This window comes from Mus pahari, chromosome 10, assembly GCF_900095145.1.
Source record: "Mus pahari chromosome 10, PAHARI_EIJ_v1.1, whole genome shotgun sequence".
In the NCBI taxonomy this organism is placed as follows: domain Eukaryota; kingdom Metazoa; phylum Chordata; class Mammalia; order Rodentia; family Muridae; genus Mus; species Mus pahari.
This window is the reverse complement of record NC_034599.1, coordinates 103,463,635-103,490,886: the sequence shown is the minus strand read 5'-3', so window position 1 is coordinate 103,490,886 and position 27,252 is coordinate 103,463,635. Positions and strand designations below refer to the sequence as shown.

At 47.7% G+C, this 27,252-nt stretch overlaps 2 protein-coding genes across 22 annotated transcripts in view; one reads left to right on the top strand and one right to left on the bottom strand.

The window, feature by feature from the left end:
* Window positions 1-4,574, top strand: part of Dhx30 (DExH-box helicase 30) — a 30,266-nt gene extending 25,692 nt beyond the window's left edge. For all 10 annotated transcript variants that reach the window (XM_021205932.1, XM_029542885.1, XM_029542884.1 and 7 more), the window contains 13 exons: window positions 209-361; window positions 651-1,487; window positions 1,715-1,790; window positions 1,875-1,979; window positions 2,208-2,383; window positions 2,588-2,794; window positions 2,885-2,966; window positions 3,038-3,231; window positions 3,337-3,496; window positions 3,599-3,756; window positions 3,844-3,947; window positions 4,029-4,168; window positions 4,248-4,574. In XM_021205932.1, the coding sequence (XP_021061591.1) occupies window positions 209-361; window positions 651-1,487; window positions 1,715-1,790; window positions 1,875-1,979; window positions 2,208-2,383; window positions 2,588-2,794; window positions 2,885-2,966; window positions 3,038-3,231; window positions 3,337-3,496; window positions 3,599-3,756; window positions 3,844-3,947; window positions 4,029-4,168; window positions 4,248-4,501 (2,646 nt within the window). In that variant the 3' untranslated portion in view covers window positions 4,502-4,574. The remainder of the gene's footprint in view (window positions 1-208; window positions 362-650; window positions 1,488-1,714; window positions 1,791-1,874; window positions 1,980-2,207; window positions 2,384-2,587; window positions 2,795-2,884; window positions 2,967-3,037; window positions 3,232-3,336; window positions 3,497-3,598; window positions 3,757-3,843; window positions 3,948-4,028; window positions 4,169-4,247) is intronic.
* Window positions 4,575-4,965: 391 nt separating this feature from the next.
* Map4 (microtubule associated protein 4) overlaps window positions 4,966-27,252 on the bottom strand; it is a 135,304-nt gene continuing 113,017 nt past the window's right edge. For 3 of the 12 annotated variants that reach the window (XM_029542874.1, XM_029542877.1, XM_029542879.1), the window contains 10 exons: window positions 25,689-25,795; window positions 24,416-24,634; window positions 20,995-21,178; window positions 19,898-19,957; window positions 19,251-19,543; window positions 15,188-15,280; window positions 10,773-10,854; window positions 8,885-8,997; window positions 7,258-7,447; window positions 6,935-7,133 (listed from right to left, as the gene is read on the bottom strand). In XM_029542874.1, the coding sequence (XP_029398734.1) occupies window positions 7,126-7,133; window positions 7,258-7,447; window positions 8,885-8,997; window positions 10,773-10,854; window positions 15,188-15,280; window positions 19,251-19,543; window positions 19,898-19,957; window positions 20,995-21,178; window positions 24,416-24,634; window positions 25,689-25,795 (1,349 nt within the window). In that variant the 3' untranslated portion in view covers window positions 6,935-7,125. Of the gene's footprint in view, window positions 7,134-7,257; window positions 7,448-8,884; window positions 8,998-10,772; window positions 10,855-15,187; window positions 15,281-16,974; window positions 17,089-19,250; window positions 19,544-19,897; window positions 19,958-20,994; window positions 21,179-24,415; window positions 24,635-25,688; window positions 25,796-27,252 lie in introns of all 12 variants that reach the window. The other 9 variants (XM_021207323.1, XM_029542872.1, XM_021207325.2 and 6 more) reach the window with 6 other exon arrangements.

The window sequence follows — 27,252 nt, the reverse complement described above, 5'->3', positions numbered from 1 at the left end:
TGAGCCACCATGTGGTTGCTGGGATTTGAACTCCGGACCTTCGGAAGAGCAGTCGGGTGCTCTTACCCACTGAGCCATCTCACCAGCCCCTCATTTCTCCTTTATTCACTAAAACCCAAATCTAGAAGACAGATTGCTTACCACATCCTTCAGGTTCTGAGCCCATATGGTATAAGAGCATAGACAGCTTTATCGTATCCTTCTACAGAGCCTGGGCCTTGTGGACAGGAACAATGAGCCGCTTACCCATGCCATGTACAACCTGGCCTCCCTGCGTGAGTTGGGTGAGACCCAGCGCCGGCCATGTACCATCCAGGTGCCTGAGCCCATCCTTCGTAAGATAGAGGCCTTCCTGAGTCATGTAAGTGTCCTGTCTTCCATCCCACTGTTTCCCTCTCCAGACTGAAGGCTGTTTCTGCCTACAACCGGCTTAGGAAATTCTCTTTTCCCACTGAGCAGCGAGCCTTATTCCCCTGGCTCTAAGTCCCCTTAGTCATGCCTACGAGGGTGTCAGGGCAGTCACAGCCCAAGTTCTCTGCTCTGTGGGTTGGGCCCTAACCATATGACTCAGGTGAATCCTTTGGAGGGGCTGACTGCATGGAGGAGGAAGCCAGGCTTTCTGTCATTTTACTTGCTGCTTCATCTTCTAGTACCCGGTGGACGGTTCATGGATTTCCCCAGAACTCCGACTGCAGAGTGATGACATCTTGCCCTTAGGCAAGGACTCAGGGCCCTTGAGTGACCCTATCACAGGCAAGCCATACATGCCCCTGTCAGAAGCAGAAGAGGTGCGCCTAAGCCAGAGCCTGCTAGAGCTGTGGCGGAGGAGAGGGCCAATCTGGCAGGAGGCCCCCCAGCTACCTGTGGACCCTCATCGGGACACTATCCTCAGTGCCATTGAACAACACCCAGTGGTAGTCATCTCTGGGGACACAGGCTGTGGGAAGACCACACGTATCCCTCAGCTGCTATTGGAGCGCTATGTGACTGAGGGTCGAGGTGCCCGCTGCAATGTGATCATCACACAACCTCGCCGGATCTCAGCTGTGTCTGTGGCACAGCGGGTCAGCCATGAACTAGGCCCCTCCTTGCGCCGGAATGTGGGCTTCCAGGTACGCTTGGAAAGTAAGCCTCCAGCCCGAGGTGGGGCGCTGCTCTTCTGCACTGTGGGTATCCTGCTTCGGAAGCTGCAGAGCAACCCCAGCCTGGAGGGTGTGAGCCATGTCATTGTGGATGAGGTCCATGAGCGGGATGTGAACACAGACTTCCTGCTGATTCTGCTCAAGGGCCTGCAGCGGCTCAACCCAGCCCTGCGGCTGGTGCTCATGAGTGCTACAGGAGATAATGAGCGCTTTTCCCGATACTTTGGGGGCTGCCCTGTTATCAAGGTACCTGGCTTCATGTATCCCGTCAAGGAACACTACCTGGAGGACATCTTGGCCAAGCTGGGTAAACATCAATACCCACACCGGCATCGGCACCATGAGGTGAGGGACACCACCCCAGGGTCTGGAGCTTTCCTTTGGATTCCCTCCTCCCTATCCTCATGATAGGTCATTATTTCCTTCCCAAGCCTGTCTCCTGGATAAAAAGTCATGCCTTTATGCGTGACATGTATGTGTGGGCTAGAGTTTACATACTTAGCTTACCCTTACTGTATTCCTGTGTGACGCCTACCCCATGACTGTGAGTGGCCTTTCTTCCCCAACTCCAGTCTGAAGATGAATGTGCACTTGATTTGGACCTTGTGACTGATCTGGTTCTGCATATCGATGCCCGTGGGGAACCAGGTGGGTACTTCGTCCCGATTCTCAGCTACTCCCTTTTCCCACTAGCTGGACCAACCAGCTCATGGCTGCAGTATCCCTTTACAGGTGGGATCCTGTGCTTTCTACCTGGCTGGCAAGAAATCAAAGGAGTGCAGCAACGGCTACAGGAGGCCCTGGGCATGCATGAAAGCAAGTACCTCATCTTACCAGGTGAGTGTCTGGGTATGCATGCAGCAATGTGAGTCTTGCTCTCTCTGGTAGGGAGTGACCCGGCCTATACTCGAGTGGGCCTGGATTCTTTGACCATCTGGGCTTCAGTTGGATCAGGGTTGGCCAGGGTTGGGTGAGCGAGCCATCCAGATTCTTGCCCTGCCCTTAATGTGGGACTCTTCTGGCTGAACAGTGCGTGAAGCCCTTTTGCATCTTGCTATCCACCAGTGCACTCCAATATCCCCATGATGGACCAGAAGGCCATATTCCAACAGCCTCCACTTGGGGTACGCAAGATTGTATTGGCCACCAACATTGCTGAAACCTCCATCACAGTTAACGACATTGTGCATGTCGTGGACAGCGGTCTGCACAAGGAGGAACGCTATGACCTGAAGACCAAGGTGGCGCCTCTCTCTTGGGCCCAACTAACCCACTGGGGAATGATTTCAGTTCTGAGGTTGCCCCTAGTCCCGATCTACCGTAGAGAGTCTTTTTGTGTGAGGGCCACATATATGGGAAATGTTCCTCTTGAGGGGTGATGAGTGTGATTGGAGATATGGATAGACAAAGACTGTAACACATGTAGATTTCCTGCCTTCCCCTAGGTGTCTTGCCTGGAAACTGTGTGGGTGTCGAGAGCAAATGTGATTCAGCGCCGGGGCAGGGCAGGCCGCTGTCAGTCAGGGTTTGCCTACCACTTGTTCCCGAGGAGCCGGCTGGAGAAAATGGTTCCTTTCCAAGTGCCAGAGATCCTGCGCACACCTCTTGAGAACCTGGTGCTGCAAGCCAAAATCCATATGCCTGAGAAGACGGTGCGGCAGAGGCAGGGCTAGGGAGGGGCTGGCTCCTGGACAAGGCAGGTAGGACACAGGCTCATGAGAGCATGGTTCTTTTTGCTCTAGGCAGTGGAGTTCCTCTCTAAGGCTGTGGACAGTCCAAATATCAAGGCAGTGGATGAGGCCGTGATCCTGCTCCAGGAGATCGGTAAATGGAGGCTAGGAATGGTTGGGCTGTGGAGTAGCTTGTGGGAGGGACTGACAGCTGAGCTGTTGCAGGGGTGCTGGACCAGCGGGAGTACCTGACCACCTTGGGACAGCGCCTGGCCCATATCTCTACTGACCCCCGACTGGCCAAGGCCATAGTGTTGGCTGCCATCTTCCGTTGCCTGCACCCACTGCTGGTGGTTGTTTCCTGCCTTACCCGGGACCCCTTCAGCAGCAGTTTGCAGAACCGGGCAGAAGTAGACAAGGTTAGACCCAGTGCTTCCTATAGCCCTCTTGCTGTCTATTCACACCTCATCCGTTGTCCTGAGATGGACTCTAGTCACTCTGCTGACCCCTCCCTTTTCTCCCAGGTGAAGGCATTGCTGAGCCATGACAGTGGCAGTGACCATTTGGCCTTCGTGCGGGCTGTGGCTGGCTGGGAGGAGGTCCTGCGCTGGCAGGACCGTACCTCCAGGGAAAACTACCTGGAAGAAAACCTTCTGTATGCCCCCAGCTTGCGCTTCATCCACGGTCAGCCTGGCCCCCAAGAGGGCCTCCAGAGCAGTCCCCCCAGAGCTCCCATCCCAGTCCTGAGGCAGGGTCTCTGTTCACACTTGGACTTTGCCTCCCCAGGGCTCATCAAGCAGTTCTCAGAGAACATTTATGAGGCTTTCCTAGTGGGGAAGCCCTCTGACTGCACGCTGCCCTCTGCTCAGTGCAATGAGTACAGCGAGGAAGAGGAGCTGGTGAAGGGTGTGCTGATGGCTGGCCTCTACCCCAACCTCATCCAGGTGCTTCCTCTAGGGTCGGGTTCTCACCAGGTCCCCACCTCTCTCCAACCCTAGCTCCTTGCTCATGTTTCTTTTTTGTCCCTTTAGGTGAGACAAGGTAAGGTTACTCGGCAAGGCAAGTTCAAACCCAACAGTGTCACTTACAGGACCAAATCTGGCAACATCTTGCTGCATAAGTCGACCATTAACAGGTGGGTGGCAACCAGGGTTACATACAGAGGGACCCAGAGAATGGCCAGAGGCGTAGCTTCACACAGCATTTTGTTCCCCAGGGAGGCTACCCGGTTACGGAGCCGATGGCTGACATATTTCATGGCCGTCAAGTCCAATGGTAGCGTCTTTGTTCGAGATTCCTCCCAGGTGCACCCACTAGCTGTATTGCTCCTAACAGATGGGGACGTGCACATCCGAGGTGGGTACCCCTCCCACCATTCCAAGGGGTACTCATGGCCCCACGGCATTTACCAACATAGTCTGTATTTCTCCTCCAGATGATGGGCGTCGGGCCACCATCTCATTGAGTGACAGTGACCTGCTTCGGCTGGAAGGTGATTCACGAACTGTTCGGTTGCTAAGGGAGTTTCGTCGAGCCCTAGGACGGATGGTGGAGCGGAGCCTCCGCAGCGAGCTAGCTGCACTTCCTCTTAGTGTGCAGCAAGAACATGGGCAGCTGCTTGCACTGCTGGCAGAGTTGCTTCGAGGACCTTGTGGCAGCTTTGACGTGCGCAAGACAGCTGATGACTGAGCCCCTTTTCCGCTGGGGCTATGTACAGAGTGCAAATGTTTATTTAAAATAAAGTTATATTTATCCCTTGTGAGTGCTGCTGTCCTCCCAAGGGCTCCTCTCAGGACTCTGGGCTCTGTTATACAGAGTTGGCAGTGGCCCAAGTCCTACGGGCAGATGGGGCTTAAAACCTCCATCCTCAAGAGTTATCCACCAGAGCAGCCAACACATTCCAACTAACTCTTTGGCCAAGCCAGCACTGTCACAGCTGCTTCTAATGATACCCACAGCACAGACCTTGTCCTAAATAAAGGGTATGAATAGCAAGAGGCAAAGAGTACCGTTCTAGGCAGCCTTGATTTGTGTACATCTGCCAGGAACTCCAGGCATTGGTTTTGCCTTGGCCACAGCCATAATGCAGGTGGGGGAGGGGCTGAAGGGGATAAGAACTACTGGGGACTAAGAGGACAGAAGCAACATAGCATGGTGGGATGTCAGGCAGCTTTATTGTTTAAATCAGTACAACAATTACAGACATGGGTAATGGCTAAGCCATGAGCAAACTATAAAATACAGAAGGATCTTATTCTCAAACATTTTGAAGTATGCACATCATGGCCTGTGGTCCCAAGCTGCTAGATCAGCCTTCTCTGGCTCGTGGGATCCTTCCAGGGAGTTACCTACAGAGCTTGGGCTACCTTCCTTTCTCTAATCCTTGGCCAATGGACTTGTTTCTTGTCAATTAGCATCTTCAAGGCCCCAAGATCAAAATCAAGGAGGGTAGCAAGTACCTGTATGCACTCAGCCATCACTACCCTGGTCCCCACTGTGTCCTTCCCAGCTCCATGGGCCCCTATTGCTGCAAAATACAGACAATGCAGGCTCCAAGCTTAGTTCTGACAGCTTGGGAAGAAAGCCGCTCCCCGGCTCAGGCAGTCCTTTTTCCACAGGTCCCAGCAATTCTTTGTGCTTAGAGAGCTGGGAAATTCAGTGTCAAGATTATCACAAAGTAACTGCTACCTCAAGTGGAGAAGACCTTCAAGCCCAGGGATACCTTCCCTTGGCAGAGAGAGAGAAGATCTCTACCTCCTCAAACTACCCAAGCAAAGGCAGAGTCTGTTGGGAGGAGGGCCAAGGGGACCGAGTCTGGGCCAGCCTCCTGAGAGGCAAATCTGCCCAGCAGAAAATGCCCTATCAGAGGAGTCCTTGGACACTCCCAGGCCATTTCAATACAAACTTAGGTTTGAATCCTTTATTAGAAACCATGCAAACTTTAATACAAAAAATACAAGTGCAATAAGAATCTTGTGTTGATAAAATTCCCGGGATTTTCTCAACATTGCAGCCATCCCATCCATGAGCAGACCACACTGGGATGGCTGCTCCACCATGGCTCCTCCTCTCCAGTCACACCAGAAGATGCATTTTAGTTTTAAATTTTCACACCTGATTCCCCACTGTTCACAAGCGTTCTGGACATCTCAGGCTCCCCTAGATATGAGGATTTGGGTGCCATGGCGTGCAGGTACAGGCCTGCGATTTTGACCTTCATTTCTGTTTCTCCAGCCCTGGTTTTGTATCACACATTAACCACCGGATTCCCAGGGAATGAGATAGATGCCAAAACCAGCCTCTTGGTTAGAAAAGCAGCATATACACAATACCAACACTATCAGTCACACTGACCCACCTTAGCTGTCTGACCTCACTCGGCAATAGTCCCACTTATTTCCACAGGGCCCAAGCTGCCCCGAGTAGGGCAACCCCTCAATATCTGACAACCTCCTCAGGGGAGGCTCGGGATCTCCTTCCCCACTTCCCTCGCCACCTACTGAGGACTCTCATTTAGACATGGCTTCAACCTGCAAACTACACCACCAGTTCATAGGTTATTGGGAGGGGAAAGAATAAAATAAAAATGTGAGACAGCAGCTACTCAGGTACGATAAGTGGGGGCAAGGAGGACTGAACCTTGACTAACTTGAGGCGGGGCAGCAAAGGGGCCTGGTACCACCTACATGGTGGCTTCCACCGTGGGGGTCAAGGAGTGGTTAGTTTCCAGGGACTCAGTCGGTGCTGGTCTCCACTTGGAGCTCACCTTTACCAGTCCCTCCAGGTTGGGCCAGGGAAGAGAGGGAGGGTTTGTCAGTTTCTTTTGGGTTTGGTCCAAAAAAACCAAACAGCCAAGGCTGGAATCCAGCTCCTAGATCCCACTGGACTCCCATCCCTGCCCAACTTTCTCCGTGGTGAAGTGGTGAGATAGTGAAGTTGGAGCTGGCCCAGAATGGGGTGGAAGGAGGTGTAAAGGCAGCGAGCGGGGCTGCTGCTGCTGCCTTGAGCAAGCGAGGCAGGAGGGAAGGAGGCCTAAAGGGGCTGCCCAGCACCCAAGAGCTTACAAGTCTAGTAGACAGCCCGGGAAAAGGTGCCCAGGGCCGGAGACCCCAAGCTTGGGCCACCAGGGAAGTGGGGAGGCCGGGAGACAATGTCAGCCCCATGGTCGGTGCGGGCCCTGGCATTTGCCCGGAACGTCAGCCTGTAGGTCTCAATCTGCAGTGACACGTGAGGAGGGATGGGAGAGGGTAACAAGGGGGGGAGACAAGAGAGGGAACACAGGGGAGATGGAAGACGAGACCAGAATGTCATCATTAGATGCCTGGAAGATAAAAGGTTACTTTGTTAAAATTTAGGCCATACTCCAGTCATAAAACAAAGGAGTTTCAATTTTCAGCCAGTGACAAGGCCCCTGGCTGGCCCTTAGGCCAAGCCCAGCCACTTACTTGTCTCCTGGATCTGGCTGTCCAAGGTCTGGGGCTCCCTTTGGTCACCACCCCCTGACAGGGTGGTGTGGCCACTGAGGCCACTGGCTGAAGTAGGGGCGCCAGCATCAGGCGCAGCCTCAGGGATGGCTGGCTCCTCCCCAGCAGGGGGGCCTGGACACGGAGGGGCCTCACTGCCACCGCCCTCAGTCTACAATGAAACAGTGGGGGAGACAGTGAAGGGTCAGTTGGGGAGGGAGTGAAATGGGGTGATGGTGATGAGTTTCCTATATAGCCTTCCCACCCCGCACACCCCCAGCAACCCAGCTCTATATCTGGTCTTTGCTTCTCTTCCCCCAACACTGACTCTCAAGATTAGAGTTGCTGGGCTAATGCCACTCTTGGGAATTTCATTATGGAACTCTGTGACTCTCACCAAATTAAAAATAGCTATAACAACAGTAACTCTAAAGAGCATTCAGCAGAGGAAAGTCGAGGTGCCCCTTGCCAGGCACACCCCTTGCTTTGGAAGGGCTCTTGGTAACTAAGTAGGCTCCCTGCCTGCTCATCTGTGAGGTAAGAGCATCTTTTATGGTGGACATCATCCTAGGGCCTGTGGACAGAGAGGAAGCAAAATAAGGTACTCAAAGAGGTGTGACTCGGGAACATTGCAGGGAAACCTTGTAGAGCTCAACAGGACACTGGATCTGCAGCATGGGTCAAGCATAAAACAGAGCAGTGGGAGCTATTATGAGCTAGTCTCATGTCCTGGAAAACCCACCAGGCAAGAGTAGAGACAGACATAAAGTGAAAAAAGAAAGTAATACAAAATTTGGCATAGAAAATCTGAGTGTGAATATTAAGCTGCAATCACTTCCTGTTATGAACAAGACTCCAAATCTGTGATGTCCCTTTTAGACAGACTGAAGGATGACATTGTCAAGTCCCAGAGGGTCAAAACTCTAAGAGCAAAGAGCCTAAAATGGTCTCTGAAGTGGAGTCAGACCTGGAACCAGAGGACAGGACAGGAAAGCGGCAGAACGGCCAGCACAGTGAGCAGGCACAGAGGGAAGGGTCCCTGCTCACGTTCCCTGAAAATCAGCAGCAGCTTCATGCCTGGGAATCTGTAAACTGTAACCTGCATGGGCCTCCCCAGCTGCCCCTGACACAGAATGAAGGATAAATGGAATCTTGGCACACAAAAGGTCTCACAGTACTGTGGAAAGAGGTGGAAGGGAAGAGGAGAAAGGAGAAGGAAAGGAGTGAGGGAGCAAAGAGGAGAGGCCCAGCCAATGTCAGATATGGAGGAAGTTCGCCGACACTCTCATGCTCTTCCAGAGTCTGGGCAGGACAGCCCTAGCAAGGCCCAGCTTGCTTGTCATTTGTGCTTCAACCCACATTCCCTCAGAAATGGATGGGATGGGCCCAGTGAGGCAGGTCACAGCTCTTGGGGGCAGATTCTGCCACAAGCTGAGGTGGCTGGGGCTCTTCGCCTCCCTTTGGACTAACAGTGGAAATGGAGACAGCAATGGCATGAAGAACATGTGACTCCTTAAGAAACTGAGGGGCGGTGACAGGCCCACTAAGCCCCACTCCAATCACAAGGGAGACACACTATTCTAGCTGTATACTGGCGCTCACTCACTACCTTTACGGCACCTCCTGCAGGCAAGTGGCCCACGTTATCAAGGGATCCCACTTTGGCTTGGGCCTTCTCCTTGAAGTTCAACTTCTGACTTTCAATCTTGACATCTCCTCCACCTGGAACAAAGGGTAGCAGAATATACCTGTGAGCCGAGTCAGGCGTCTAGAGAGGAATGGCCACAGATGGCTGTAGTCCCTTCTAAAAACACGGAAAATCAACAGCTCACGGTGGTTCAGAGGCCAGGGGAGGCAGTGAGAAGACCTATCTTGGAGGGAGGGCTGCCCTCGCTCCAACCACTGCAAGCCTAGCCTGCACCGGCTCCTGGCCCCCCAGGTCTCCCTAACTCTTCTAAGTGCCCCACCAGATACTTGGTGAATGACGGGGACGGGCTACAGACTCTGATGGCTTGAGGCACACAGTGAGAAGGAAGAGTGAGACAGTGAGCATGTTCACAAGTGTGAGTTGAAAAAAGGCAGACAGGATCCAGTGCTTCCTGGCTGGGGAAAAATGAAGGACACCTGCACACAGGAGCAAGGATGGGGGAACGCTGATAGACTAGGGTTCAAGAGAAGTGTGGCCTGGGCAAGAACGACCCTCTTACCCACCTGTTCTCAGCCCAGTCCTCACAAACTCACCAGCTTTCCTCACTGCAGAGCTATCCCCAGCAAAACCAATCCTTAACTCAGTGCCACTAGGGTAAGAGCTATCGCATGTAAAAGGATAGTAGAATAAACACTTAAGGACCACAGAGTGGTTTGGTCCTTTAAAAAAAGAGTACACTCTACATTAGACCTCACAGTCCCAATACTTAGGCAGCTGAGTAGGAGGACTGCTACAAGTTCAAAATTATCCTGGGATAGAGTGAGTTCCAGATTAGCCTGAGCTACACAGTGAGACAATGCCTTCCCCCTCCCCCCACCAAACAAACAAACAAACAAACAAAAACACCCAAATAAGTAAAACAAACAACCCAGACTGGAGCCACTGAGGAAAGGGGATGTTCTATGCCGTCACCTTAACTGGCCAGGGAGTAACCTCATGAGATACCAGCTTGGTCAGCTGTGTGCCAGCATCTAGAGCAAGACCTCACAACGGCTTGTCTGCTCTAGACATGGAACGGAGGGCACGAGCCAAGGCAAGCGTTCAGGCTCTTCTCAGAAGCCTCTGCAGGATGCTGCCAGGGATGCTGTCAGATGGAAACGCCACGGCAACTTTGAGGAGACCCTTGCAGACAGCATTCTGAAAGCCTTCATTCAAGGCTGGCACCAAGGAGGCTCTGCTCGGGGCTGCATTTGTTACTGGAACTAAAACGAGCCCACTCCTCCAGCACTGGCTCTGGAATGTTAAAGTGGGAGGCTGGCCCTGGTCAACCAGCCAGTGCCTGGCATATAGCACACAAGATTGCCAGGGACAGGAAGTAAAGATCATCAAGGAACAGCTGTGAAAATGGACTTAACAAAGCAGCGCCCAGCCGCTGCCTCTGGCGGGGCTGGAAAAGCAGTGCTGCTTCCATCTAGGAAGAAAGCAGCTCAAGAATTCGCTTCCTTCTTTTTCATGTGTGTAGTAGTGTGCATTCATGTATGTATGTACATGTGTGTGGTTCCACATGCTCGTGAGTGAAGGCCTGAGGTTAAATGTCAGGAGATGTCCTTGCAGAGTCTCTTTGCTGAACCTAGAACTTGTCTAGTGGCTTGTCTCTGGGTACCCTGTCTCCATTGAAATCACAAGCTATGAAATCACCACTATGCACAGTGGACATTTATGTGGTCTTCATGTAGCACCTCTCTAGAAGCGGCTCCCAGTTGTGATGGCATGTAACTTCCCTGATGGAAAGCTACTCAGATGACCTTCAGAGTCCACCTGCTACAAAGGGGTTCTCAGAGCCACTCACCAGGCTTGTGCTTGATATTAGCTTTGGACCCACACTTGGAGGAGACCTTGGATATGTCCACTTTCTTGTTCTGAATCTGAACCTAAGCAGAAGAACAGAAGGCAAACATCCTTAGAGACAAAGCACAAAGGTCATGGACTAGCCTGCCCTACCTTCACCAGCTCCCTTGGTTACTCCCTTTTCAGTCTGTTCAAGGTCAAGGCTACCTCCTAAAGTGCTTTAAAGAGCCCATGCTCTAGTGTGGCTCTTCACCTCTGACCTCATACCCAGTTGCAGGCTTTCCTTTTCACCCTCTCTGCAGAGCTGCTTCACTGTGCAGGGTACAGACACCAATGTCAGGGTTTTCCTAAACTGCCTGTCTGGCTCCATCTCAAAAGCTTACCTATCAATCCTTACAGAGAAAAAGCTAACACTTAGAGAATGTCCTCCCAGTGCTTTTCAATGCACGCCCAGGCCAGTCACAGCTATGTGTGGTTTGGACTCATTTCTTCATGGCACAGACTTCTCTCTTTTCCCGGGAAAACAGAATGCACAAAAGGGCCACAAAATGATCTGTACCACACCTTATACAGTTACCCCATGGTCCTAGGTAGAATAAAGTTATCAATTTAATTCTTGGAACATTAAATCTTAGATGCATTTTACTGGTAGTGCTTGAATATTTGGCCTGAATGTTATGTTTGTGTACCACTTGCATATATGGAACTCAAAGGTCAGGAGGAATGAGATCTACTTAAACTAGAGCTGCATAGCTCGGAGATTCATGTGGGCTCTGAGAATTAAACAACCACTAAGCCATCTCTCCAACCCCACTTGGTACTTTTTATACATACAAGTAATGCAATAAAATAGCACTGGGACTGGTGAGATGGCTCAGTGGGTAAGAGCATGTTATGAGCCACCATGTGGTTGCTGGGATTTGAACTCAGGACCTTCGGAAGAGCAGTCAGTGCTCTTAACCGCTGAGCCATCTCTCCAGTCCCACCAATGTATTCTTAAGCAGAGGTGACTTTACATCCCTGAGATTGCCTGTTAGAAACTAACAAAGGCCATTCTGACAGTCTGGGGCTGAGCTCTTTCCAAAATATGAAGTTACACTCCAGGCTTCCCTTTATCACCTCAATGAAAAAAAATTTAATAAGGGAATATTCTGATTAAAAGACACATTACACTCAAGCCCAACACTAAAGGGTTACTGGCGGTCTCACGACAGTGCACACACAACTACTGCCGGATGGAGAGAAGCTATTACCTATGAAACTCATTCCAAGCCGGGCGTGGTGGCGCACGCCTTTAATTCCAGCACTTGGGAGGCAGAGGCAGGCGGATTTCTGAGTTCGAGGCCAGCCTGGTCTACAGAGTGAGTTCCAGGACAGCCAGNCTGTGAACAGTGACACATGTTTAGAGAAGAATTAGCAATACCAGGGCGACGCAGGCAGTAGTGGCACATGCCTTTAGTCCCAGCACTCGGGAGGCAGAAGCAGGCGGATTTCTGAGTTCGAGGCCAGCCTGGTCTACAGAGTGAGTTCCAGGACAGCCAGGGCTACACAGAGAAACCCTGTCTCCAAAAACCAAAAATCAAAAACCAAAAACAAACAAACAAAAAAAAGAAACTCATTCCAAATGTGGGAGTACATGTAAACTTAAGTCAATTTAAAGAAAACGACAGGACAAAGGGATAATTAACAGTCCACAGGATAGGGACTAGGGAGATAGGTCTATAGGTAAAAGTGCTTGCCATACAATGTATGGCTCAAATCTTCAGATATCACCGAGATTCACAGCAGCAGCACCTGTAATCCCATAACTTACACAGAGGGAAGGAAAGCAGAGACAAGAGAATCCCCAGGAGCGCCCCAGTTGTTCGGGATAGGAAACAGATAAAAACAAAAGGCCTTGTCTCAAACAAGGTGGAGGAACTTATCGTGCTGTCTTCTGACCTCTGTACATGTGATGTGGCATGAGTCACATCACACACACACACATACACACACAGACTCTAGAACAGAATATGCAGTGTATTCAACCAAAACTAAAAAAAGAACAACAAAACAAAACAAAAAACCAATAGCTTAAACCTTTCAGAGTGCCAGGCGGTGGTGGTGCACACCTTTAATCCCCAGCACTTGGAAGGCAGAGGCAGGCAGATTTCTGAGTTCAAGGCCAGCATGAGTTCCAGGAATCCAAATTGCATAAAAATCTTAAGTTGGGACCAGCTACAGAAGCAGCTGAAACAGATGACAGTTGAGGAACTTTTTGGTTTCCAATATTCTTTGGGTGTGCATCTCGAGAGTGGCTTCTGCTCACAGCCTGGTATCCCAGCGGTCAGTGCAGCATGTGTGTGACAGATACTGTCAGGACTGCGTGGTGAAACTGCTGCTTGTTTCGTATGAGAGTGTGGCATACATGTGTGAATGCATACTTGCTCATGTGTGGGCCTACATGAGTATGATTTAGGCAAGGTCTCCCAAGAACCAGGAGCTCACTGACTAGGCTAGACTGCCAGCTTGTCCTTGCTGGGACTACAGGTGAGCTTTTAAGGTTGCCTGGCTTTATGTGGGTACTGGGGATCTAAGACCTGGGCCACATGCTTGTGTGGCAAGTGCTGTATCCACTGTCCACTGTGTTAAGCTTGCTACTTTTACCAGAATGTTTCTACACTATGGTAGCGCTATGGAGAGACTGACATAAGCTGCAGAGGAAACATCACTTCCATTCAATCTCTGTCCACATGCTGTTTGCTCTCAACCCTCCAACCTGAAAACAGTTTTCTGATTTCCTCTCAAGATGGCCCCTAAAAACTACATTCCCCCTTAGCGTGGCCTCTGAAATCATGAGTCGGCAGCACTGAGATCCCAGCAGACTGCATAGCACAGACTACGTATACACTACACAGAACAATGAATAATTACTTGTTTTTTTTTTGAGACAGGTTCACAAACGTAGGATTCTGCTGTATCCACCTGCTGAGTACTAGAGTCACAGCATGTGTCACACACCTGGTTTATGCTGGGGATTGAACATATGGCCTCATGAATGCCAGGCAAGTTCTTTATGATATATACTCTAAAACTTCAAAACAATAAAACTTTGTCACACAGAAATAACCCAATTCCTTTAGAATTTCTGTTCTACCCAAGCCAAGAACCACAGAGAAAAAGTCACAAGGAATCAGTGTCTACCCGGTCTCAGTTGCTGTCACTGTCTTTCAAAATCTTACTCATTGCAGTCAGCCTCACTTGAAGCTGCTAATATGTGGCCAGCCACCTACTGACTGGGTACACTACCTCCGTGCCATGAAGAACCACAGTGGGCCTGGTAGTGGTGGTACACACCTTTAATCCCAGTACTTGGAAGGCAGACTAGGCGATCTCTGAGTTCGAGGCCAGCCTGATCTACAGAGTGACAGGACACCCAGAATTAAACAAAGAAAGCCTGTCCTAAAATGAAACAAAACAAAAAAAGATCCATAGTGAATTTTAACCAGGAAGGATGTACAAGCAGAGGGTTGACTGGAGGAACATTCTTCTTGGTTGGGTTCCTTAAAGTAAAATGTCAGAGGGTGTTTGCGGACCTCAGGCAGAATAGTCAGAGCATTTGGAGCAGGGGTGCAGAATGAAAAGAAGGGAAAACATACCCCGCCTCAGCTGAGGATGGCAAGAAGCCAAGTACAAGGAAGAAAATGGGAGGTGAGACCATTTGTGGGTGGCCCAGGAATGCATCCATTGTACAGCTCTGCCTGGGCACCATTAGGAATGAGAGGGAAACAGCCACTGAATGCACTGTTTTCCTAGACCAGAGTCTCCTTCCTTGTGAGCTCTGATCCCCAGGCACCTCCAATATATGCAAAGAGCTAACCCAGAACAGCAGCGTGACAACAGGAGGATGTTTAGATGGAACAGAGAAAAGGGACTAAAAGGAGGAGACAGAGAAAGGGGAGCAACAGACAGAAGCAGGAGTGGGCGGGAGTAATGCTGATTAATACAATCCTACAATGACAAAGCCTCAGAGAATATGGGTACCCGTCTCAGGACTGGGATCCGCCCAGGGGCTGCCCAGTCACAGTCAAACCTGTGCTTTCCCAGCACTGGGGGCTTCCCGCCCTCAAAGCAGGTCTCTAAGTTAGAGGAAAGCACAAAGCTTCTCACACAGTGATGAGATGAAATACCTGAGTATCACGAGCTGTTTTTTTAGGGGACCCTCAGAACACCCTCGAAAATAACTACAGGCATTACTCCCTTCAGATAGCAGGACTGCTTACTGGTCAGGGACCAACTCAGGCCGCTGTGATCCCTTCACAATAGGGAAGGTACTGTGTGTCATCTTCCCTCATCCTCCCACCCGCCACCCCTTCCACCATGGGTTTCACACAGGGACTATGCCTCATATGACAACTGGCCAGAGCTTATACTTACATTGCCACCTCCAGGGACATGCTTAATATTGTCCTTGGAACCACACTTGGATTGAATATGGCTGTAGCTCACTTTTTTGGATACTATCTGGACCTGGAGTGTTAAGAGAATAGAAAGAGAAGGGGGAAAAAACACAAACGGAGAGGGCTAGTTAGAACCAACACCGAGCACACAGTGAGTCCACATGTGATCACAATGGTCAACAAGAGTCACTACAACTTCTGTCCCCACTTGTTACAACAGGGGTTAAAAACACAGGGAAAGGCATGTGAGAGCAAGAAAGGGAACAACACAAGACAGAAGCAGGCTGGACAGAGCTATGTGGCTGCCTCACTGCTCTGGGCTGCACTGTTGTTTCTAAGACTCATACAGTAACAGGCCCCTGCTGTCCACCCAAACATGGTCCTACCTTCTGGTTGAGCCCCTTCTCTGAAAGGTGGACTCTAGCTTTTTTCAGCAAGGATACTGATGCTCTGAACCAGTTCCCAATTGGGGCCTGGGACAGTTGCAACCAGACTCATTCCCAGAAACAAAGGTTGCTCTAAGAATTGTTGGGCAGCTGGCTAACAGCACAGATCTGATAACAATAGGAAGGAAGACACATTGTTCATCTAAAAAGGCAAATGGTCACATGATCCTGAACGTGACACAAGGGGGCGCACAAGCAACAGACTCAGCTGCACTTAACTCCTCACCCATCTGTTTCAGACACTTTGATGGAGGAAGCCAGACTTCTTTTTTGTGTTTGAACTAGGGTCTCAAGATGTAGATAAGGCTCGCCTGGGACTTGCTGTATACTCCACACAGTCCTCAAATTCCTGATCCTTCTGTCTCACCGTTAGCTCTACTAGGATTACAGCAAGCATATCTGGTTTTACGCCTCTCTGAATCCTTTAGATATATAATAATTTGTCAGTGAACAGAGGCCAACCAAAACAGTGAGATAGTGATATACAATTCAGAAGAGCACAACCAGGTTGCACTGCAACACCCTAACCCTGGAAAGAGTAACACAGTTTATAGCTTTCAAGAAAGGTCCTGGGGCTGGTGAGATGACTCAGCGGGTAAGAGCACTGACTGCTCTTCCAAAGGTCCTGAGTTCAAATCCCAGCAACCACATGGTGGCTGACAACCATCCATAACGAGATCTGACTCCTCTTCTGGAGTGTCTGAAGACAGTTACAGTGTACTTACATATAATAAATAAATAAATCAATCTTTAAAAAAAGAAGAAGAAAGGTCCTTCCTTCCCTCCTTTTCCTCAGAACTAGAGGCTCTTTGCAAATGAAATGTGCTGTGCTACCAAGAGAACCTGGAACTTATGCTGAGGAACCCGAGTACCTTACCATACCATGCTCCTTTAAGTTCTTGACTTTTTCATGACATTAACAGTGGATCAATTTTAGCGAGACAGGCGCATCTGTCTCCATACCTAGCAGCAACTTTACAGTCTGGAGACAAGGCCCTGACTTCTGAAGAAGAACCTGGGTATGATGTATTTGTATGCATACTAGCTGCGTTTGAAATGTCAAGGAAGTGTCTGACAGTTTCACGTTCCCTTCATTTGGCTGACTTAAGTCTCCAATGGGGTATGAGCTCACAGTTTGGTTGGCTTTCACTGGTTGTTATAAAAACTGACGGCTGAGTCCTTAACTGGAGGAAGGAACACAGGAAAAAGTAGGAACTAGTTAAGAACAGGAACAAAATGGAATAGAAGGAAAAATGGCTCAGGCTAGGAGAATGATGTTCCCACTTCACCTCAGAGAGGGAACCTGAATAAAACTCACTTTCCCAGCAGGTGGTTTCTGTGCACTCGCAATGGAGCCGGCTGCTTTAGTGACTGCATTAGGTTCAGGCTTTCCAGCTGTGGTAGCTGCCTCTGTTTTTTTCTCTACTTTGGCCTGGATGGAGATAAATGGGGTTGGGGGTGGGGGGCAAGTTTCAAACCAAGATGAGAGCCCAGATGCCAAGGAAGGAAGAAGGCAGAAAAAGAAAAAAAGCAAGGCCAGGATACCAGGCAGAAAGAAGCAGTCACCTTTGTCCCTAGGACAACACACTCCTAGTCTAGATCCACAGCGATCCCTGAGCAAGGGGCACAGAAAGAAGAACCACAGGCCAGAACTGAAAGAAGAGATCATGCATTTTTGAAGGAATAGTTCAAAGGCTAAGATCGAATCAGTGTTTCTCTGTGAGCACGTGTGAGCCTGTCATTCTAAATCACAGTGCCCTCATGACTCCAACGCTCTGCTATGTCCAGTGCATGGCTACAGTCCCTGGTGATGGAAGCATGACATCATCAGGTACATGGCAATAGACAATAACCCAAAACTAGCCCAAGGTACTTAGAGTGTCACGTGTTTGTAGCATGGAAGACCAAGAAGAGTGAAAAGGGGAGCTCAGCCCAGACACTGGGCTGGCTGGGCCACAGCCACAATGCTCTGAGGCCCTTGTCCCACAATGATCCCAGTCTGTCATTAACATCTTCCAAATGAACCATGATTCTGCTGCATTTCTGTACCTGTATTCAATTGCTTTAAAATATTTTTTAAAATGTTATCTATATGAATGTTTTGCATACACATAACATGTGCACGCCACACTAGGCATACAAAGGGTTGTAAGCCACAGGTGTGGATTTGGGGAACTAAGCCTGAGTTCTTAACTCCTGTCATCTCTCCAGGCCCCCTATTCAATTTTAACAACTTTGGATTAATACAATGTAAGTATCCTACTCTGGATGCTGACAGAATAGTTCAAGTTGACAACAGTTAAGGGTGAACTGTACCACCATTTTTTCTACATCCTGGGTTCCCAAGGGCTGCTAACACTTGACACATAAAAGTGAATGAAACCCATGCAACTAGGATATGCTTTTTTAAAGTTAATGTGTGTACAAGTATGCATATCCACACTTGTGTACAGCATGTGTGGAGGTCAGAAGATAATTTGTAGGAGTCAGCTTTCTCCTTCCACTACAGGGTTTCTGTGGATTAAATTCATGCTATCAGGGTTGCTAGTAGGTGTTTTTCTCCCCTTAGTTAATGTTTTGGCCCCAGATTGTTCTTTGTTGTTGCCATCTTCACCCACCCACTCTGTGTAGTCATGAACTCACCATGTAGACCAAGCTGGCCTCAAATTCAGATATCCTCCTGCCTGTCTCCTGCTGCTAGAATTAAAGTTGTGCCACCACACCCAGCCTCAGAACTTTGCATTGTAGTTTAGAAAAGCCGGGGTATGTGTGTGGTTCATTAAACAGCACAGTGTTCACCAGAGGAAATCCTAGTTCTCTTTTGGACAGATTCCTCTCACATCAAGGGATGGAGATATTAAACGTGTCTGGTAAGAACCAAAAATAAATGGGGCTCATGTCCAGTGTCTCTTACCTTCACAGTTTCTGAAGCTCTCTCCAAACTCCCAAAACCCTGAAGCCATGGCTTCAAAGTCATAATGATTCTGTTGCTCTGTCTTCCAAGTGCTCTGAGGAACCACACATCCAGCTTTCTAGAGTTTTTATTTATTTATTTATTTATTTATTTATTTATTTATTTATTTGGTTTTTCGAGTCAGGGTTTCTCTGTGCCCACACATCCAGCTTTCTAGAGTTTTTATTTATTTATTTATTTATTTATTTATTTATTTATTTATTTATTTATTTATTTATTTATTTATTTGGTTTTTCCAGACAGGGTTTCTCTGTGTAGCCCTGGCTGTCCTGGAACTCACTCTGCAGACCAGGCTGGCCTTGATTTGAACTCAGAAATCTTCCTGCCTCTGCCTCCCAAGTGCTGGGATTAAAGACAAGAGCCACCACTGCCCGGCTAAGAGTTTTTATAAAATAGAAGACTCTTTCTACCTCCCAAAGAAAAATATAAATCTAAATCCCAACACAGTGAACAGGAGGTCCTTATGGGAAGATTAAGGTTAGGCCTTCCCTGATATTGCAGTGCCAAGAGCCAAGACTGAAATTCTCTGGGGCGGAACAAAATGATCTAGGTGACTGCATGTATGTAGCAGAGAAGCAACAGAAGCCAGAATGCCAAGATCCCCAAGCTCAGTGACTCACCCGGCCTCCTCCAGGCTGGTGTTTGATGTTTTCTGTAGAGCCAACCTTGGAGCGAACACTCTTCAGGTCAGGGGCAGAAACAGTTGTGGCCAGGCGGCTCACCCTGGGAGCTGAGGAGCTAGGCTTAGTGGAGGTGGGCTTCTTGTCCACAGAAAGAGCCCCGGAAGAGCGGCAAGGTGCAGACATGGGCTTGACTCGAGTGGAAGTCATCCCTGCTGGGGGTGCTGCCCCAGTGGGAGTGGTGTTTCTCTTCACAGAACTGGCAGAGGTGGTCTTTGAGCGACTCAAGTCAGCTGCAAAGAAATGAGAAGTAGCAGGAGTTCACAGGGAGAGCCTCAGAACAAGGGGAGCAGGGGAGGGACAGCAGGAGTTCACAGGGAGAGCCTCAGAACAAGGGGGGAAGGGGAAGGACAGCAGGAGTTCATAGGGAGAGCCTCAGAACAAGGGGGGAAGGGGAAGGACAGCGGGGTCATAGGGAGAGCTTTAGAACAAGGGGAGCAGGGGAAGAACAGCAGGGTCATAGGGAGAGCTTTAGAACAAGGGGAACAGGGGAAGGACAGCAGGGTCATAGGGAGAGCCTTAGAACAAGGGGAGCAGGGGAAGGACAGCAGGGTCACAGGCTTCCCATCAGGTGACTTAGGCATTACCTGAGGCAGACTTAGCAGTCATCCTTTTGACATCAGCAGGTTTTCCCTCAGTCTTGGTGGCTGCACAAACAAATGAGTATATTTAACAAGAAATCTGTGGAGATTCATCACTCATCTGACCATTACAAAATGTCCATGTTGACCCAGTGACCTGCTTGTTTCTAGGACACAGTGTAAAATTAAACAACCACACGGAAACTGCACAGGTACACATGGCCGGCACCACACCCTGCTCTCATCAGTCCCAATGATGACTTCTGCTTGGCCACAGAAGCAGCTTACTAAATATGACTATGAATTGCCTTTGTCTCCCTAACCCCTTCTCTTCCTCTTCCTTTTCTTCTCCTCTCCTCTCCCCCTCCCCCTCCTCTCTCTCATGACCCCATGACTGAGACTGAACCTAGGGACTTTAGGGCCTTGCATGCACTGGAAGTGTTTTGCCATGGAGTTGGACTTACAAACAAAAGGATGCTGGGATCTATGGATTCAATACCCAAGGGTTAACTAAGTCATCTGAGAATTTATAGGAGTCACCTTTGTTAAAGATTTTTCTGGGGCTGGTGAGATGGCTCAGTGGGTAAGAGCACCCAACTGCTCTTCCAAAGATCCTGAGTTCAAATCCCAGCAACCACATGGTGGCTCATAACCATCTGTAACAAGACCTGACAACCTCTTCTGGAGTGTCTTAAGACAGCTATGTGTGTAATTACATATAATAAATAAATAAAGCTTTAAAAAAAAAAAAAAAAAGATTTTTCTGAATACACACAGCTTCTAAGATGACTCAGAGATACAGGCTTGTTAAATTCATTGTGCAAGGTCCAGAACACTGATGGCTGTTGTATGAAGATCACTTATAGCCAGAAGCAAAAGGGAAAGCCCCAGCAGGGCGGTGGTGGTGCACGCCTTTAATCCCAGCACTTGGGAGGCAGTAGCAGGCAGATTTCTGAGTTCGAGGCCAGCCTGGTCTACAGAGTGAGTTCCAGGACAGCCAGGGCTACACAGAGAAACCCTGTCTCGAAACAAACAAAAAAAGGAAAGTCCTATTCTCTTCCTGCTGGTTCCCATGGGAACGAAGAATGAGATGTAATACTCACTGGTGGGCCTCTTAGGCAGAGTTGTAGCTGGACTTCTACTACTTGGCCCAGTGGAAACAAGAGTTGAGGGAGATGTGGCTTTTGAAACGGTTGGGGTGGTTTTAGGTCCAGGTCTGAGGGCTGGGGCAGATGAAGGCTTGGATGGCGAGGTCCGCTTTTCGGCCACCTTAGCTTCTGTAATTGGCTGGAAATGGAAAGGTGGTAACAAGTGTTGCAGATTAGTTAGTGTTGGACCCAGAGGGTTTATAAACATGCACCAAAGACAGGAAATACTACAGACCCTCCTCCAGTGACAAACTTGAAAATAAATGGTTCTAAGATCAAGGATTCCAGGTAACATGAAAGGTGTTTGCAGCTTGTAATGTCAGGCAGAGATAACAGGATTGATTTTACGAATATGAGGCAAATAGTAATTACACCATTAGTTTTAGAACAGACCTGTCCATAGAGTGAAACCAAAAAACAAACCAAATAAAACACTAAGAGAGCTCTCCGGAGCAAGCAGCCAGGTAAGAAGCTTGGTGCTCTGAATTAGTCCATCAACATTAATGCAATGAGAGTAACTCTAAAGGGGATAGCACACCACAACCTATTCTTACTTGAGAACCACTGAAACTATTTGACTGGTTAAGACTTAACAAGCATATGTGCCAGAGGCTAAAAGTTGCACTCACTTAATTTAGCCCTTTTTCTGGGTAATGTTTACCTAGAGCAGAGCAACAGGATGACACTATTTTTTTTGTTGTTTTTTGAGACAGGGTTTCTCTGTGTAGCCCTGGCTGTCCTGGAACTCACTCTGTAGACCAGGCTGGCCTCGCACTCAGAAATCTGCCTGCCTCTGCCTCCCAAGTGCTGGGATCAAAGGCATGAGCCACCACCGCCCGGATTGATGACACTTTTGAAGAGCAGCAGCTAGCAGCCAAAGTGAGCTGGAGGCTGAGTGCTGGCTGAGCCTGGACCCCAAGGCAGTATACCCTTGGGAAGATCACTTCGCTCCACACTTTTTTCTTCTGCATTGCTCCAGCCCAGATTTGATGGTATGATACTACTAGAGACTGAGGGAGAAAAGGCTGACAGCAGAGAGGTGGCAATGAAGGGCAGGCCTGACCAATATCAGGCAAGGGATACTGTTCAAAAGAGGGTCAGCTATAGTAATGCTTAGGAGAAAACAAAACAAAACAAGGGAACAAACAGCCTAGTCCATAGAGCAAGTTCCAGGAAAACCAGGGCTACACAGAGAAATACTGTCTGGAAAAACACAAGAACACTCCCCCTACCCCCTCACCTCTCCACCCCCCAAAAATCAAATCACGTCTAACTGCCTACACAGAAACTAAAGATCAGAAACAGGGACCTGTACTCTTCTACTATAATTTCTTACCATCCCAACTTTCTGTCTCTTTCTCTCTCCCTCCCCCACTTCCTGTGTGTAAGTATGGCATACATATGAAACATGTCTGCTGTGTATGTGCAGGTGCCTGCAGAGGCCCAATGTGGATGCTACAATGTGGAAGAATAGCAAGCAGTCATAACCCCTGAGCCATCTCACCAGACTCTATTACAAAGACTGAGGACCAAACAGAGCATGGTGACACACACTTTTAACCCCAGCAGTCAGGAGGGTAGAGAGCCAGATCGCTGTTAGTTTGAGGCCAGTCATATCTAGAAAGTGTGTTCCAGGCTTGCCAGAGCTACAAAGTAAGAGCCTATCACAAAACAAAATGTTCTGAAGATCAAATCAAACTATGACTATGATTCAGAACAATGTAGTAGAGTCTTATTGTTTTGCTAGTAGGAGTAATAATGATAAAATATTAAGAGTGACTTGTGGTAGAAATCACTCAAGAGTATGAGATGAGACATCAGGAATTTGCTGGGACAAGGGACTCTTTTAGCCACAGTTAATCTGTTGGTTTCCATATCCTTTTCTGAACAGGTTCTCTGTTTGCTTCTATAAATCTGCATGCTGGACTTGATTAAATATATGCCCCCTGTGCTTAGATACATGCCACATCTTTAAGCCAGCTGCCTATGAACTGCTGCTGAAACACCACATAGCAAAAAGCAGTGTTGTATGGGCCAGGCATCAGAAGTGGTGTTAGGGGGCTGGTGAGATGGCTCAGTGGGTAAGAGCACCCTACTGCTCTTCCAAAGGTGCAGAGTTCAAATCCCAGCAACCACTTGATGGCTCATAACCATCCGTAACAAGATCTGACGCCCTCTTCTGGAGTGCCTGTAGACAGCTATAGTGTAGTTACATATAATAAATAAATAAATCTTTAAAAAAAAAGAAAAAGAAATGGCGTTAGACATAGTCTCAAACCCTACCTCTGTCAAGTATTAGCATGGACTTTATATTTAAGAAGACAATTTGACTGAGTTTTTAAGTGTGCTCAGATTTAAAAAATACAACTAACAATATTTATATTATGGATGGTTGAGAATATTCAAGGAGATATATATCAAGAAACTAGTGTAGTATACTTCATTTTTATGAATACAGAGTGAGACCTCACTACGTACATCTTATCCCTACAGACTCTTTTTCCCTTGCCAGGAGCACAGTTCCTTGAAGACAGTCATCTGTCCTCTATCTAGCCTCTTAACCAAACAACTTCCTAAAAAATCCAAAATGGGATAAGGTTCAGAAAGAAAGCCTTATGAGACATCATCATTTCTAGTCCATGATAGGGTTTCTCAGTATCTTAGACAGGGCTTCAATTAAGACTATAATCCCTAGGTTTACTTTACAAGATTAAAGTAGAACAACCCCCAGGTTATCATGGGAACATGATAATGTTTTCCACCATGAATTTAAAGCTACCAACAGGCTAACGGTCCTTCTCAAATAAAATAAAAGCCTGAGGCAGCCACAGCCTGCACCCTCCCTTCCTCCAGGAGCTATCATGGAAGCAAGTGCAGCTCTGAATATTAACTGAAAAGATGAAAATCACAAGTAACCCAGTGAGAAGCTGCCTACGGCTAAAAGCAAAATAACCTGTCACGTGATCCTGGAACCTGCTGATCTCAGCTGGATAAGTCAACATGCTGCTAAGTAATGGAAAAAACTTAATTTTGCAGGATGAGTAAAGAGAAAGACAAATATCTGATTAGTATGTGGAACACAGGAAACTGCTTAAGGTATAGAAACAGGTGAAGCATAAGGAATAGATAAGACAAAGAGAAAGGAATGAAAGAAGATGGAATATTGCTTCTGACCAGGGCAGAAAGGGGGAAAAATAATAAAATGGTTTCAAGTGGTACATACAGTCGCACCCCCTGGGCACCCAAACTGACTTGCAAAGCACCACTGGCCTTCCCCAGTTCCATCAGTTCATCGTCTGCAGCAACAAGAGCCTGTCTATGGACCTAAAACTCAAGGGAAATCTTCTCCGGGCACAGAGTATGGGTGGCCACTTACCTTTGGCTTCACATCTCTGGCAGGTAGGGTGGAAGGTCTGGCAGTAGCAGTGGCAGCAGCAGGGCGTTTGTGTGGGGCAGCTGGCATTGAGCCTGAGGCGAGGCTCATGGGTTTTTTATTCAACCCACCAGTGGTGGGAGCTGGTTGCTTAGGGAGAGAAGTGGGCTGGGTTTTGGCTTTCGATGTTGAAGTCTTTGCAGGTTGAGTGGTGGCCAAAGGCTTTAAGTTGATGGTTGTTTAATTTTTAATTTAAAAATTTTAAAGAACATAAAACACACAGACAAGAATAAAAACAAAAATGTATAAATTGCACAATTCAAAGTAAAATTATAAGCAATGAGGATTGATGCAACTGAAAATAAGCATTCCTTTCTTCTGAGCTCAGTAGATTCCCCCAATGGTTTGATTTTTAAATCATTTATTTTAATAATATCTTTGTCATTAACTTTTGGTAGCTGTAAGAATTCTATAAATAAAGCTCTCAGTAAATGATTAAATTATTACTGACGGGATTTCTTCTTTTTCTTTCTTCTTTTTCTTTCTTCCTTTCTTTCTTTCTTTCTTTCTTTCTTTCTTTCTTTCTTTCTTTCTTTCTTTCTTTCTTTCTTTTTTTTTTTTTAAAGGATCTTGTTATGTTACCCAGGCTGACACAACTCAAAATCCTGTAGCCTCAGCTGCCAAACTGCTGAGATGAAAAGTACAGGCACCAACCACACCCTACTTTTCTTACCTATGTCTTCACAAGATAGCATAACTATACCCTAAAATGTGGTACCTGTGTGTTTACCAAGTACAAGAGAAAGTTTCTGAAGCCATGGTCTAAGAAACCTTCATTCATTTTGTTTTTCCATGAACAGATTTTAGGATAAGTCTACAACTGCTTTTTGCTGTTAGTAAGTGAATGGTATAAGTCATTTATAAATTGACAATGGTAGACATATTAAGATCCTGTCTGAAAAAGCCATGGGCACAGTGGTAGAGCACTTGCCTAGGAAGTACAAGGTCCTAGGCTCAATCTCTAGCACAGAAAACAAATATTTAATGAACATTTTACACAGATATACTATGAAAGTGTAAGGCAGAGGATTTTGAATTAATTAATTTGGTATAGGCCAAATGAAAATATGGAATATATTTTCTAAGAGCATCTAAATTTGAAGAAAAACAAGACAGCTCAGAAAAAGAGACGCTGCATTCATGATTCAAGCAATAACAGCAGAAGGTTTTTTAAAAATTACAGAAAAGGATAACCACCATTCACTCTAGCACCTACCTTTGCTTTCTTTTCTGGGCTTGGTGGTAGCTCCTTGTTTGGTGGGGTAGTGATGTCATTTCCAGTCACACCTTCAGCAGCCTTTCCTTCTTCTTGCCGGGATACTCCTAAAGGGTGGAGAGTCAACGGGAATTATCTTAAGCAAATGTATTTTACAACCATTTTAAACACGGAAGGCTCCGTTGAGTGTCCCATGACTGGAGTTCCATTCTGAAGAACCCCAAAGGGCTATGGTGCCGAGAATGGGCAGCCTGTGTTCTCCCTGGGATCACAACAATTCTAGGAGCTTTGAGCACTTGTCACTGTGAGGAGGATTCACCCTGATGATCATCAGGGCAGGGAAAAGGCCTTTAAGATTTGGTTTCCTTTTCCCTCGATAGCAACAAAGAGCTTCTGTCACCCAAACAAACACTAACTTCCCAAGAACAAAGGGGACAAAAACCACTTCTGCCATAGTCTACCCTTAGAATAAAGGTTGCTGAGAGATGGGGCAAGAGCCAGATGGTTCAATAACCTCCCTCACTTCCTTTCCCTGTAAAGAACCACGCTGCAAAGGATGTGAGATTAAGCTGCTCCAATTCTAACTGTGACCTAGATTTCCAACAAGGCCAAGAGCCATGGAAAATAAAGTCATCAGCCTATGCCAGAAAAACCTCCTCTCCTCAGAAGGGAGATACCTCAGATGTCAACAAGCAAGATGCCTAGGAGCACTGTGACAAGTGCGAAATGTGTAGTCCTAACATGGAGATTTTCTGACTGGCACAAAATCCACAACCACAAAAAGCATACCTAAATCCAAAAGGCAACTGTCAAACAATCATTTTCAAACACAAAGAGCTTTAACTCCTTAAAATCAGTGGCTCTTTTTTTGTAACCGGTGTTTTAAGACAGAATCTTATGTAGCCAGGGTTGGCCTGGAAATCACTACACACATAGGGATGAGGTCCGAGCCTCTTAGCTTCACCTCTGGAGTGCTAGGATTGTAGAACTGTACTGTTGTATCAAGTTTATGTGGTGCAAACCTAGGCTCTGGGGATGCTAGATAAACATGCTATCAACTGAGCTGCATCCCGTGGCTTGCTCTTTCTTCATTTCCTGAAGACTGGCTCTAGTGTATCAGATGCTGGTCTTCAACTCCTGATCGTCTTCCCTCAATCTCCTGAATGCTGTGATTAGAGGCCTGTGCCACCACACCCAGGCTCAGGTATCAGTTCATCTTGTAAGGTTAACAATCCACCCCACCGAAAGGTCAAAAGAATATAAAAATAGGTCATAGAAATGCTAAATATGAAAATATGAATAGGTAAGCATAGGCATATAATTCCAGTTTTGGGGAGAGGTCGTAGCAGCCAGCGTTCAAAACCAGTTCATTATTTAGCTACATAATGAGATTGAAGCCAGCCTGGGTATATGAGATCCTGTCTCAAAAACCAAACAAGGTAGCAGAAGATGACCTAATCGGCCAACAGTGGGAATAGAGGCTCCTTGGTCTCCCAAACTCCATATGACCTAGCACAGGGCAAGGCCGGGGCCAAGTGGTGGGAGTGGGTGGGTGGGGGAACAG